Here is a 14,222-nt window from a genome sequence, read left to right on the forward strand (position 1 = left end):
GATGTAGACTTTTGTTGAAATGGAATTTTATAGGTTTATACCTTTTGGTTTACCAGGACACGTTGTTAAATTGATGGTTGGTGTTAACTGCTGTATGTGTTGAGGAAGATATTTCAAGATCATGCCATCTAAAGTTCTGGTAAATTCCCTTGTCATACTGAAGATTTTTAGAAAGAATGATCTTGAAATGTGCTTCTCTCTCTACTACTTTAGTTCTTCAAAGAAGGGATCATGAGCAGGGAATTTTGTTTCAGGATGGGTGGGGAAAAAAAAAATACTCAAACCTTGGTCTGTTTAGCTCAGAAAACCAGCTGACAGATGAAGCAGAAATGTGATGCCAGGTGCTATAATCTGCCAATAGAATTTAAGTACAGCTGGAAGTCACACTGCCTCATCCCATTCCCAGTGTAAAGGTAAATTTCACCTTTTTTTCCCTCCCAAGCTTCAAGAAATTGTCAAATAAAAGAGAACAGAATTTGTTTTATGTTTGTGGAAACATTCACTAAAAGGCAATGAAAGTGTAGTCCTGGAGGACTTTGGGGGAAAGAGCAGAAGTAAGACAGAAAATTTCATTCTGTTCTCTCTGACTCCACAGTAGCCCTTGTAGTAATGAGGTGATGGTTGCATACTCAGAAGTGAATACCAGTTTTTAATCTTTGATCAGAGCTTTAAAATAATTTAATGAGAAAATTCAGAAGGGTAAATTTTTGAGCAGCTCTGCAAATGGTCTGAAGAGAAACTTTTAAATTAAAAAGTTAATTTTGTCATTCTAAAGGACTTTCACTGAGTTTAAAATTCCCTGTGAAGGTGACCTAGCAGAAACTTTATTTCAGATTGTGCCTCCTTTTTTCTACCTTTTCGTTTGAAATGTTCACTCTTATCACTATCTGTTGTTCTTGTCAGGGAGTGTACCTCTGGATACTTTCTCAGATTTTAGGAGAGTACTGTAGAGTATCAGAGAATGTTTGTTTCATCTTTTCTTTCCTCATCTGACAAATTAAATATACATGGATGACTCCTTGCTGTTTCAAGAATTCAAATGGATAAACAAATTTTTAAAGTCCTAGTGCTGAACTTTGAACAGATGCAGTTGTCTTTCCAAATGTTAAATAGTCATTGACTTTAAATAGGTTTATTTTTAAAAATGCAAAACCGACGTAGTTTAACTAAAAGTCTCTTCCTGTTGTTTAACTTTTACTCCTGATTATGAAGATGCTATGATTTCATTAGTTTTCTTGTTACTCTTGTCTTCTGGGGTTGCCATGACCTGATTTTTTTCATGTCAAACCAAGCAGAGAAATGAGGATGTGGAAGGAAAACTTCACAGTATTAAAAAGCCGAACTATTCAGGTTAATGGGGTATTTGTAGAGGTACTGAGTTCATCTTTAACTTAAATTTCCCCAAAACCCCAAGTCACTCTTGGTTTCTTTTGGGGAGTTTTGCTATCTCTCATTAGTTAAAAGATATGTTTTAGTAAAGACAAAATAGCTTTTTACAGTGGTGGACCTCCCTTATATCTTCTACACCACCATTGTAATTATTGGCTTAAATAGGAAAAAGCCACTTTAACCATGTATTTTTTAAAAACATTTGTCTCATGAACACTAGCAATGGTGGACTTTTAGGGCTTCTTACTGTGCATTTTACTATCTGATAGTACTTTTGCCTGGATCTTTCTTAATGCCATTCTAATTTCCTTAGACAAGTCTCATTCTTAATCTATGTCTCACTATGTCCAATGGTTTGTCATTAGGTTTCCATATGTATTGCCTCCTGTTGGTTGCAAAAGCCTGAAAGTACTTCAAAAAAGAAAACCTTTATTCACATGTGGATTTAAGGCACCTTAGTGTGTCCCACTCACTGAAAAAAAGTGGGAGATTATACCAAAGATGCTTTAACCTCCCAGAGAAAGAAAATCTGCTGAAAAACCTGCATTAATGATGCATTAATGTGAGGATGAACTAGCCTGCCACCAGCCCCAGCTATATCACTCTGGATTTTGCTTAGCACACAGAATTTATATACTGTGTCAGTGTTCAAATTGAATGAGATGCTCATAATTGTTAAATGAAATGCAGCCATCTCAGTTGTGTTGAAAGGTCAAAGCTAAGGCCAGGAACAAGATTAATTTTCCTGTACTGTAGGTGGCAATGCCTAAATGTGCTACTTTGTGCACCCAACACTTCAGCCCGAAGCTATTAAATGATTTCTGAATGCCAGCGAACAGAAATTCGGGAATTAGCGCCGTGACCCTTTCTCAGATGAGTAAATCGGGATGTTGGGGTTAAATGACTTGTTGGACGTCCCTGGGGTGAATTAGTGATGATCCTACATTTCTGCTGGCAGGCCATCTTCTCCCAGAAGTGCCGGAGAGGTGAGGTGGTAGCGGTATAGGAGGCAGGATGTTCCCAGAGCTCCTGCTTGGTAATGGGCATTCATTCATGGGCAGGGAAATCCGAAATGCCTGGCAGTTGTGGCTGGAAGCTAAAGCTTTGTTCACGGAGAACTGTGTTTTAATGCTGTTAATGCTTTCATTTCGCTCGTTAGGCCAATAAAAGAGGTGCTATTTTTGGCAGACGGACGTAGCCCTTGCTGACTGAGAACCTCCGGCGATTCAAGCTTCGGCCGCGCAGCTCTGGGAAAAGGCGCTTTTCAAGGGTGGCTGTTCCCTGCTGGTGCAGGAGGTGAGGGAAACTGAGGCGAGCCCGGTGGAGCGCTCCCTCCTCGGGCTGCTGTTGTGCCCCCTCGGGGCACTGTTCACACTGGGCCTGCCTTGCCAGGGTGCAATTAGGCCGAGGGCGGATGTCTGTGCTGCAGCCAGGAGTGGATTAGAGCCTGGAAAACACACCTCGGCTGCCGCTGAATAAATCAGCCGGGATAAGAATCCTGCCTGAGACGCGGCATCGTGGGCTCGTCTCCTGAGCCCCGGCCGCCAGGCTTCTGTGCGGCGGAGCGGGAGCACGGTGCCCAGGCACAGTGTCGCTCGTGGCCGCGGTCTCCTCAGTCTGATGGAGTGATCATCTTGTTTCACACCCCGCCACGCCAGCCTCCTTGCGTGCCAGGGCACAGGCCCACGGGATAATTCAGGTTGAAGGCACCCCAGAATGCCATCCAGTGCAGCCTCGGTTCAGCTACGAGGTCAGGCCGGGTTACCCGGGGCCTGCCCAGTGAAACTCGGGAGGAACGAGTTGCCAAAGGACTAAAAGCTAATTAAAGCTTCATGAAGCATGTCACAAGCAGGAAAGCTCACAGAGTGGGAAAGGGGAGGCAAGGGGAAGACTGATGACAGTTCATTACAAGAGGAGCAGAAAGACAACGCTGTAGCGGGAAAATTTTTTTCCTTGCATCAGCCAGGATCTCAAAGGGGATCTGGCAGGTAGGTCAGCTAGAGACCCTGACTGTGGAAAACTGGTGGGACTACTTTATGTATACCCTACGCCCTTAGCTTTGGGTTTTTTGTTGGGTTTTTTTTTTTTTGCCCTGAGTGTTCTCTGGGGGCTTCTGTCAGAGACAGGCTGGGAGAGAGGCATGGGGAATGATGAGTGAAAGTTTCTGTGGTACTGGCTCGTGGAATTGCCACCGTGCTGCGTGTTCATCAGGCACTTGTGCCTGAAGGCTCCTGCTGCGCTAGAGGCTTGCTGGCTTTCGTAAAGTCATGTGCTTTCGTCTCAGTGATTTGAATATGGCTCCATCTCAAAATACAAACTTCAGAATCTGCGGCAGGAACGGTGCTGTTTGTATAATGCCTAAACAGCGCTTCAGACTTTGAATTGAGATTTTGTGTGCAAATGATGAAATACCAATAGCTCAAGCTGTCTGTTACAGCAAAGTGGAGCAGGAGGGAGAATATATGGAGAGTAGGATTGATTATATTGAAGGGAAGAACGAAGGATTTGCATAGTTTCTGCGTTAGGACTTAATAGCCACATAGATCTTCAAATAAGCTCAGTGTAAATGTTCTCTGTGGCTTTTTTTCATGCAAGACGCTATTTATGGTTAAAGGTATGGAAGGACCCTTTCATATTAAAACTTCCTGTTCTTTTGATTTACCAAAAGTTAAGTAAAGAAAGGAAGATTAAAGAGGAAGGAAAGTCTAAATAGATTTCTGTTTCTGGAAGCAGAGACTACAAAACAGCTTTTCAAGCAGGGCATAAATTATGCTCACAAATAAGCAGCACAGTCTTTACAAGTGTTATGTCTCAGAGCTGCTCGGAGAAGACTTTCACATGTAGAGATTTAACTATATTTGATGTCTCAGTTCCTAATAGGAAAAAAACCCAAACCCTCCACTAGTTTCTGAATACAAATGGTTTTAAGAAATGGGCAAAACTCCACCAAACAAAACAACAACAAACAAAAACACTTATAAGACTAAACTGTTGTCAAGTTTTTAATGTAACAATTTCTTTTATAGTTAATGCATTTCGTTGTTAACTTCATAGATGCTTTAATAGTTAATATAAATGTTTATGGCTTAAAAGGGTTGTGCAGAGAAAAGTCTAAGATTTGCATGCATTTCCATGCTCTGAGGTACTCTTTTGGATTAGACAAATCTGTGTGAATGGTACAAAAACTACGGAGAAATGCCCTCCTTCACTTAAAGTTGAATTAAAATCTGGTATTGAAGAATGCTGAAGTGTTAGTCAAAGTGAAGGAAGAAAATATGACAGTAGAACTTTGAAGCTGACATGGTGAATCATTCACTCATCAAATTTTGGAAATTATTTTGTTTTCTTGTTTCTGTTTCGTATTTCCTTATGCAAAGTACCCAGCTCCTATGAGATAAAGTTAATTATTCAAGAGATTAATTCCAGGCTCTGGTGTTAATTTGCCTAACACTGCAGAGAGGAGCCAGAGCTGTGGCACATCTGCAGGCTGCACTGTTGGCATCTTCTTTTCCAGGGGCGGGTTTGGGTAGAGTTGACATGTAAAATGGTAAATCTCTGATCCCACAGGGGTGACTACACCCCTTTGTGATGCATCAGCTGTTGATCAGTGCAGTATGTGGGGGAGCAGGTGGGGTTTGTCACAGGTGGATGAAAAAAAGCCAGAGTTTGATTTAGCCCACTTTTAATAGTTTACTTAGAAGTGCAGTGTGGTTCTACAAGTGTCTTGCCTGTACAAAGAAAAAGGAGGTTGTGTGGATTTCTCAAGGACGAATTAGTGCTGTTCAATTTCCATCCTCACATAAACAATTCCATTTTCAAACATACATCTCTTAATACTAAGCAATTGCATCTGCTCTGTATTTAAAGGGTGGAAAAGCATTGCTTGAAGTTTAAAGACCACTGCTTCAGTATCACTAAATATATCTTGAAAGATCTTAAGAAATTGCTGTTCCCCAAGGATGAAGCTGAGTTCATTAAAACACTTTTTGCATCATTAACATGATCCTAGATGGCCTATTAACAAATAAGCCTGCTGGCTTATTTAAGATTACTTCAAGTGGAAATAGGATTGGTCACCTAGTGGAAATAGTAGTTTTCTGTGTAGATTGGATGGGTAGGCATTGCCCAATTTGAAACAATTACTCTTATCCAAATGTATTGTTGACACAGCTCAAATTTGCATATGGCTTTTTGTTCATGTTCTTTCCCACTCCTGTTGAGCAGGATAGATTTCATCTGAGAAAAGCAGAGGTAACTTTAATCTGTGTTAATAAACTCCGTTGAATCAGGAATTGAAATTACAAGGGTTGTACTGTAAAGATAAAATAGGCAGCAATAGCCTATGGCACCTACTGCAAAGGGTGGGGATGGGGGGAGGTGCTTCCCAGAAAACTTTAGTCTAGGGCAAAAAAACCCATTTGCAGACTGTAAGCTGAAAATGTGGTTACATGTGATGTTTGTGAAGCCTTTCAGTGAAGTTGCATCATCATTTTGGGCAGATGGTCTTGACAGAAGTAACATGAACTTGGACAGCAGTCCTTGGATCTCTGAGAGGAGCTGACTCGAAAGAAATTCAAGGGCATAAATCGGTGAGGAATGGAGCTTGCCTTGCCACTGGGTGTGGATGCTCAGCTGAGCTGAAGGGAAGAAATGAACATGTGGCTTGAATGAGGTGAAGCCCTGCCTTGGTGCTCATTCTTTTCAGTTCACCTGTAGGGCTGATAGGCAGTTCAGAAGGTCAGAGGTGCAGGAGTGGTGCCCTGTAGGACTTTGGCTGTGTGGAAAACTGGGCAATTTGAGTGCTGGAGACTGTGGGAGACAACAAATCCATTTGGAAATTGCTGTGCAGTTGAAGGGGAGCTGGCCAGAGGGTTCACCATCAGATTGCTAAGGATAATATGTAGGATTCACCTCTGGATGTGAGTTGAGTCTGTTTTATCCCAATTCTGTTCTTGTTTCTCCTCAGTTTTTCAGAAGTGCAACAGGCTATGGTGTGTTTGTGTTTGGCTGTGGTGTTTTTGCCCAGATTTGCAAGCTGAAAACTGTTCTCACAAGCACATGGAGGTTTGTTTGTGAAACTGTGCTTTCTGAGGGGATTAGTCTGAAGTGTGAAGTAACTGTTCCTTGCTTCTTCCCTGTGTTTTTAATGCCAGTTGAAGTAATTGTTGCCATCTGTCCTGTATTTTTTTCCACTGCAGCTGCTTTGGGAATATTTTAGACTGTGTTTGTCCTTCTTACTTTTTGTGGAATAGAGACCTCTTTGGTACAAAAAGAGAAGGCAGCAAGCAGTGGGCTTTAACATTTTTAAATGACAAATCTGAAAGGAATACAATGCATAGGAGCAAATTAAAATCAAAGAATCTGGGAATGTATGAAAATGATAGGAACCATCATCTTTATGTGCTTTTTCTATTTATCTTAGGCTTGTCAAAATGAAGAGAAGAACCATTCCACAGAAGAACTTAGCAAGTCTGAAATCCAGGAGGAGCTGAAAAAGGCTAACAGCCTTCCTAGTTTGACTCCTGGAATCAAAACATCAGATAAAGACAAGCAACCCCGAGAAGGCTTTTTTCATTTTCTTGGAAGCTTATTTAATATTGCAACAAAATCTTCTTTGGTAGAATCTAAACCCTCTACCTTCCAAGATGAACCCAACAGATGTGAAAAGGATTTACAGAGCACAAATACCTTTCCAAAGGACACGCGGCCAAAGCACCCGAAAATTGAAGAGCCTACAGCTAGGAAAAAAGAGGATTCCGTAAACAAAGATGATGCCATCTTAAATAATACTGGGAAAGATACCAGACTGGATCTTCAAGGAGGCTGGAAACAATCCTCAGATACAGAAAAGTAAGTTTTATAATTTATAATTAAGTATGTTGATGTTTGTGTACAGAACTATGGTGACCAAGTTCTGCCGACTGGATGAGAAATGTCTGTCATTTCTAGGGGTGGTCTGAGTGTCCCTGACGGGACTTTGTGCAAAACTACAGTAGCAGCTGGCCTAAATAAATGAGAAGGGGAGAAGTCAACTGCAACAAAATATAACTTTGAAGTTGTTTAGAAGTCTCATGACTAGATGTGGCACTTAAAATACGTTAAGGAAAAAAAAAAAGAAATGTAAAGATCTTATTTCTATCCATATTATGGCCTGTATAAAGGCTTGAATGTTTGTCTTTTTTATATATCAGTAGTTCAATAATTTTACTTCTGCAAGTAAGATTTTCTCACTTTTAAATTATCTTTCCTAGTTTATTTGACTGGGTGATTATTGCTTATGTGATTTTTTTTCCCCTAGTTCTTTGGGTTTTTCCTGTGATGTGAAATAAAAAAGGTTATGTAAAGCAATCAACTTCAATTAGACCAAACATGAAGCATTCTTTATAGTCCTGTAGTATTTTTAAAAGAAGATTAAAAAAAAAAAAGTGGTGGCAAGGGCACCATTGGGTGTTCAAGAGTAGAAGTTAAAACGCTGGCTGTGGTCAACATTGTGTATTACAAAATCTTTTATGACTGTCATAAACATAAATATTAGTTTTCTGAAATCATTTGTAGCTGTTACATTGAAGATTTGGCTACATGTGGGCGAGCACAGCACAGATTTGGAGTTAGGCGTGAATGTTTGCCTGTGGTGCCTGTCCAGTTTTTGATGGGTGTGTAGAACATGGACTTGTTTATGGGCAGTGCATCTGCAAGTGATGATGACTCAGGCTTTCAGTATGGCTCAGAATATTTATTTCAAATTTGACAGAAAGTAGCGATTTGGAGTAACCAATAAGTCTATCACAGTGCTCCTGCTCGCATTGTAGAATGGGAGGATGGACTCAGAAGAAACACCTTTTCTTCTTCTAATTTTTTTTTTATTAATTTGAGTTGTGCCCAATCTGTTTATTGGTGGCATGTGAAATGTTTCATCTCCGTGTAGGAGGTCAGAGGTATCCAAAACAGCTGTTTATTGACTTCCATTTCCATACTGGGGATGTCTCCAGCACTCTGCCCGTACCTGCTATTTGGCAGAATAACGATTTGAGGCTTTATGTTATTTTTGTTGCTAATAGCTTTATGTTACTATTATTTATAAATGCAGTGGCTGTCAGGATATGAATAGATTATATGATACCTATTTAGGTGAAGTTAAAACTGTATTTCCACCTTCAAGATATAGTAGTAATAGTAGTAAATAGTAATAATAGTTGTGTTCTCATGAGCACTCCAGTTTAGTCTGTGGCGTGGTTGACTGGTTTTTATCCGAGACTCTTATCATGATATCACCCATCTGACTGTGCTTTTTCCAAATTGCAGCTCAGCACCACCACTGCTTTGATCAATGTAGGAGAAAAGTTTTCCTCCCCTTAGTTGTTCCCTGGAGAGCCCAGGAACATGGTGCTATTCTACTCTAGTTCCTGAGCAAACTGTATTCCCTAAAACCTGTTGGACAGGCTGGATTGCTGCATCAGTCTCTTGCTGCTATTTGCTGTTTCTGTAGTATGTCCTTCTATGTGTATGCACAATTTACAGGGTAAGATGGATCTCATTCCCTTTTTTCTTCTTGCAAAATCTTCATAAAAATATAGATTAATAAAATAAGGCATTTATCAAAGTTTGCAGAGTTTTGAAAGTGTGGGTGTTAACTCAATGAGGTGACCTCTTCACTCTGTGCAAAAAAATTTTGAGTTATTTTTGTTTTCCTAAAGTCAAAGTTACAGTTGGATTTTTCAATTGACCGTCCTTTGACATTATCCTGTATTGTTAGATAACCTTTGCAAACCAGTGTCGATTTTTTTCAGTAGAATTCACGTGTCTCATGGCTAGGCAACCATGAACGAATGTGTGTTGCTAGTTTGGAGGTAAGCGTGGGTTGGCCTGTGTACAGAACGCAGCTTTTCCATGGAAAATAACTTTTTTAAATGGAAGAAAAATTGTATTTATTTTTCATTGTAGCTGTTGTAAATTAGGGCAAACATTAAACCAGTCTATGTCCTTTTACGCTCATTCTCAAAAGTACAGTGTACATTCTGCCCTTTTTGGCTTGGGATACTAACAAGTTAGACAATCTCTGTGTAACTTTAATTAGGTTTTTCTCTGCCTGACCACACAAAGTGAACTGCTCTTCTGAAGCAATTAGTAAAGAAAAATTAGAGTGACTGCAGGGAAGCAGAGGCCTGCATTGTTTACCTTTCTAAAAAGTTTGAATATCTGGGGGTTTTTTTGTAAGGATAACTGTTTTTTTTCTTTTATGGACGTGGTCATGCTGGATTTGTTCTCTTTTAGTTTATAAAAGTTTAAAGGATGTAGAGTAGTTTATTCTTTCCAGTACTAGCTGGGCTTTTTACTAAATATATTAACTAGCCTGTGTTCAATTAGCATAGCTGAACTGTAAAAATGCTCTTGGTTGCTGCCAGCTGGCTAAGGAATCTTCTCGACAGTGGGTTCTACAAGCAGGAGGAATAATGGGGAGAAGGGGTAAAGATGTAGCACAAAGCAACAGGAAGGTGTGGAAACCATGAAGAGCAAAGATGATGTGAACCTAAAAGTGATTGAGTCCTAAAAGTCATGTGAGACGTGCTAGTGAGCCATTTAAAGCCAAAGGTATTGATTATTGAATTAAACTGCAATTTTAGCTTTTCCTGTAGAGGCAGGATGTAGCAGAGAGCTTTACAAATCTTTGTGACCACTGCATTATTAATCTTAGAGCAGTTTCCTTTGTCATGAGGAAGACATAAATGAATTTTTTAATTCTAAACTACCGTGAAATACTGTGTTAGGGACTGTCTGTGGTTGTTGAGGAGGTTGCAGTGATAAGTGGAAGAGGGATGGTTGTTAGATTGCATAATCCCCATTAGAGTTGTATAAAAAAGAAAGCCTAAACCAAACAACCTTTCAGATTTTAAAAACCTACCAAATGGTCTCAGATGCCTCTACTCAGACAACCTCATTCTCCTCATATCCTTAAAGCAATATTTGTTGAAATACAAGGATATCAGAGTGCTCTGACCTGTAAACTGAGGTTAATTTTGCCCTCAGTGGGAGGTCTGGCATTTGGTAAAGACTCGAGTTTCCAGGCCTTGAGCCAAGGAAAGTGGAATTCATGAGCTCAGTCTGTGGAGTACGTGTTTTTGAGGGACAAAATGTGTAGGTCACATTATTCCTCTGTCACCCTGGCTGTTTGGCTCAGGTAATTTGTACCTCAAAGGCTTTTGCTCCTTTAATCTCAACAGTGGCAAGTGGTAAAGGAGGAGCACAAAAGACAAAACCATGATAAATTTGGCTAAGTCTCTAGATGACAATTACTGACAATAATTGCAGCACAGAGGATGGGTGAGGAGAGTTGGGCTAAGTCTCCAGTTATTTCATCTCTTAGTCTTCCATTTCTCTGGGATGGTTGAAGGCTTCTTTGCCTTGTAGAAGTGAAGGGGAGCAAGTGATTGCAAAAAAGGGCATCTGCTACTTAGTGTAGAAAACCCCTCTTACTTAGGTAAGATGGCAGCTTTTGGGTAGAATAGTCCCCTGTGGCTGACTGGTAGTTATAAAAGTGAAAACTTTGTGTTCAGTCTTGGCCTTTGCACTCCTTAGTGATGTTAAAAGCCAACCTTTAATTGATGAAATAAGCCCTAAAAATAAAACCAGTGGGGGTGCACTTCACCTCATTTCTCATTGCGCAAAGTCTACATGAGAGAGATGATGATTTAATAAAAATAGGTGACAAATATAAAACAGAAGTTTACCCAATTATCTTTCTTTCATTTTCGTATGGATTGCTTGTCACTAAAAAGCAATGATTTGGCTTCAAAATTGAGAATGGACTTCCTGCAGTGAATACATGCCATCTTCTCAAGAATCCCAGTGGTGGTAATGGGTGGTACCTCATGCAGGTGACTGGGGACAACACTTTGGTGTTTTCCTTTCCTCCTGCCCCAAAGGCTAATGACCCAGACCTGTTCTGTTAACTGTTTGCCATTTGTCTATCTTCCAGTAGCTTTTTGGTTGTTTGGTTTTGTTGTTTTGTTGGTTTTTTTTTTTTGTAACATCCAGTAACAATAAGTGGATGTTGCAAATAGTGGTGTGCAGAACAATAGTGCTTTGTGAAACTTCACATCTTGTTCTGGAGTTCAGCAAGGAGGAGCCTTATTGCCTCGTTGAACGTGGCTGAAGAGGCAAAAATCAAAATTGTACCTATTCGGAATGTTTTGATTAAATAATCCTGGTTAAGACACTAATGCCCCAGTTCAACAAGGTACTTTTAAGATCCTGTCTTCTTCCTTGTGTTATGAACTTCGTAGATTTGGAAGTGAGAAAGAACTCTGAACCCCACAACTGCAAGGATTTTCTAACTGTAGGTAGAACAGGGGAGGGGAGGTGATTTCAAAAGCAGATGTTCAAAACATTCAATTATATTTCACACCCTACTAAAAGCCAGGTAATAGTAATTATTTAGCGAGAGCATTGCAAGCAATTTCATTCAGAAGGGAGGTACCCTTAAGGAAAAAGAAATTTCAGTCCAATTACAGTTCTACTGTATTATACATTATTGGGTTTTGTGAGGGAATGGGGTTTTTAAATTAAATTTTAAGTCAAGTAAACCTGTTGCTGTACATCTAATTGGTGTATATTAGTGTTAGCAATTAGTATTTCCCACCTTGCTACTGTCAGCAAATCCTGCCCTTTTATTTTGATAGAAATGCATCTGATAAAATCCTTCATAATTTTGGTTAATAGGTTTGTTTCAGAGCTTGTAATTCTCTTTTGTGTTGCTTGTCAGAGGCAGGCTTGTGGTGATAACAAAACACAGCCCTTAATTTGTCTGATGGATCGTTGTGTATTGTGGTTTTGATTTCAGTCAGTAGCAGCAGCATTCATCTTCCCCTATAGATGTCTTTGGCAGAAAATCAAGAGTAAATGAACAGAAATTCATCACGTAATTCCAAGCAGCAGTCTCATCAGGTAATTCCTGAGGAGGATTGGGGAAGCTGCTGCTCCTGCATTTGTTGGTGTTGATTTGTTGATCTTTTGATGGCTTTCTGGCCATGGAAGTGCAGTGTGGTTCAGTTGCTGGTGCTCAGGTGGACGTGGAGTCATTGCTGAGAGTGACCTGCTGCCACTTGAGAGGGGCATAAACTACCCGGGCAGCTTCCGGCAGCTTACTCCACACTTCCAGGTCAGCCAAATACCACCCAAAATTACAACGCTGTCCCAGGGAAGGAGCAGGATCATCCTGCCCCTGATTTCCTGGGTGAGCTGTGGAGGATGGTCACGCTCAGGGCTGTGCTGTGGGAGAAATGCAGACCCCAAAGCATTTCTCTACCTGCCAGAGAAGGGCTGCCTACCCAGAGATGGGATGTGGTCCAGAGGAAAGGGTCTTGTTGATGCCAAAGCAAAGATTTTTTGTGTTTCTGAAGAATGAAACATTTAAGAGTAATTCTTAACAGATGTGTGATGCAAAATTGAGCTAAATAAAGTCAGAAACTAATTCGCTGGATTGTTTTCTCCACTGAACTTTTTTTTCCAGTAGGGTTGTTCAGCTGTGCGTTGTATTCACCTGCGTCAAACCCTTTGCTTTCTCTACCACACCTGAAGCTACACTCTTGCTTGAAGTGAATAAAGGGCTGCCTGGCTTTGATTCTTCATTACATCTCAGAAGAGGCCAAGAGGAGTGGCTTTCTTCGGCCTTCAGATGAGAATCTAAGGGGACACCTCACTGCTGTCCCCAGCTCCTGCATAGCAATGAGAAGCAGCAGCAGCTCTGCTTGTCCTGCTCCCTGGGAGAGGCAAGTCCCAGGCACCTGAATCCCTGAGTGTGATAGAGGACAAGGGAGGGACAGCAGGTGAGAATGGTTCCCACAGGTATGGGGTAGGAAGGCTGGCTGCTGCTACCAGGTACTGGGGAAATAGGGCAAGGAAGAGCTAGGAGTGATCCCACGCTCTCTGTGCTGGTCTTGGTCTCACAGCCTCTGGTGTTTTGGGTCAGCCTTGATGTGTGCTCTCTTCTTCAGACTCAAAGAATATGTTTTCCCAGAAGTGGCAGATAATCAGGAGGTACCACCCTAAAGGGCAAGGGAAAGGAAAAACATTCCTTCCAAGGTCACAGACACTGCGTTTGCTTTTATTAAAATTGTCGTTGACTCTTAGTTGTCCTTATGGAACATTAGCTTTGAAATTTCCTGCAGAATCAACTGCGTGTAAATCACTTTGTTCAGTCAAACTTTTGACCTTTTCAAACATACATTATGATGTCCCAGGACACTATGTATTTCAGATTTAAATCATGAAGCTATCCCCTCTGGCTAAAAAAATTTTCTTTCATCTAAGTTGTGTGTGGCGACTCTTCAGCTAGCCCACAGTGTCTTTTTATCCAGCAAGTCTTTAATTTTTTCCATTTATTAGTATCTTACATGAGCATAGAAACCAGCTGAGTAAGCTAGATTCCACCAGGTGTTTCAAAGTGACTTTAAGACAGTTGTTTCCAGATGAAGTACCTTAACATAGTTTTTTTTAAAAGCTGCCAGTTAAATATACAGTGGAATAAAAGCTAAGCGGAAAGAAATGAAAGTAAGCTACAGTGTAATTTTAAGATGGTCAGAGAGGAGTAGGCAGCAGCCACAAGTACCAAATCTAGATCAGTGATTTTCAGCCTGTAACCTGCATATCCCTCTGGTAGCTCCCTCTGTGGGGTCTGTGAGAAGAGATTGGGGGAACCATGCATGAATATGATTGTAAAAGCAGCAGACTGCTGGACTGGGAAGAAAATATCTGGAAGAGTGAGGTATGAGGGGAAAATTCCCCATGGCATGTTTTGAGAGAGGCAGGCTGGGCAGCAGTGCCCTGCTGGGCAAATG

At 40.8% G+C, this 14,222-nt stretch overlaps 1 protein-coding gene across 1 annotated transcript in view; it reads left to right on the forward strand.

The window, feature by feature from the left end:
* Positions 1 to 14,222, forward strand: part of CRYBG3 (crystallin beta-gamma domain containing 3) — an 80,391-nt gene that overhangs the window by 18,222 nt on the left and 47,947 nt on the right. Inside the window, exon 3 of the mRNA XM_040057209.2 lies at positions 6,812 to 7,239. Within this exon, the coding sequence (XP_039913143.1) occupies positions 6,812 to 7,239 (428 nt within the window). The remainder of the gene's footprint in view (positions 1 to 6,811; positions 7,240 to 14,222) is intronic.

The sequence above is a fragment of the Hirundo rustica genome, chromosome 2 (genome assembly GCF_015227805.2).
Source record: "Hirundo rustica isolate bHirRus1 chromosome 2, bHirRus1.pri.v3, whole genome shotgun sequence".
In the NCBI taxonomy this organism is placed as follows: Eukaryota; Metazoa; Chordata; class Aves; order Passeriformes; family Hirundinidae; genus Hirundo; species Hirundo rustica.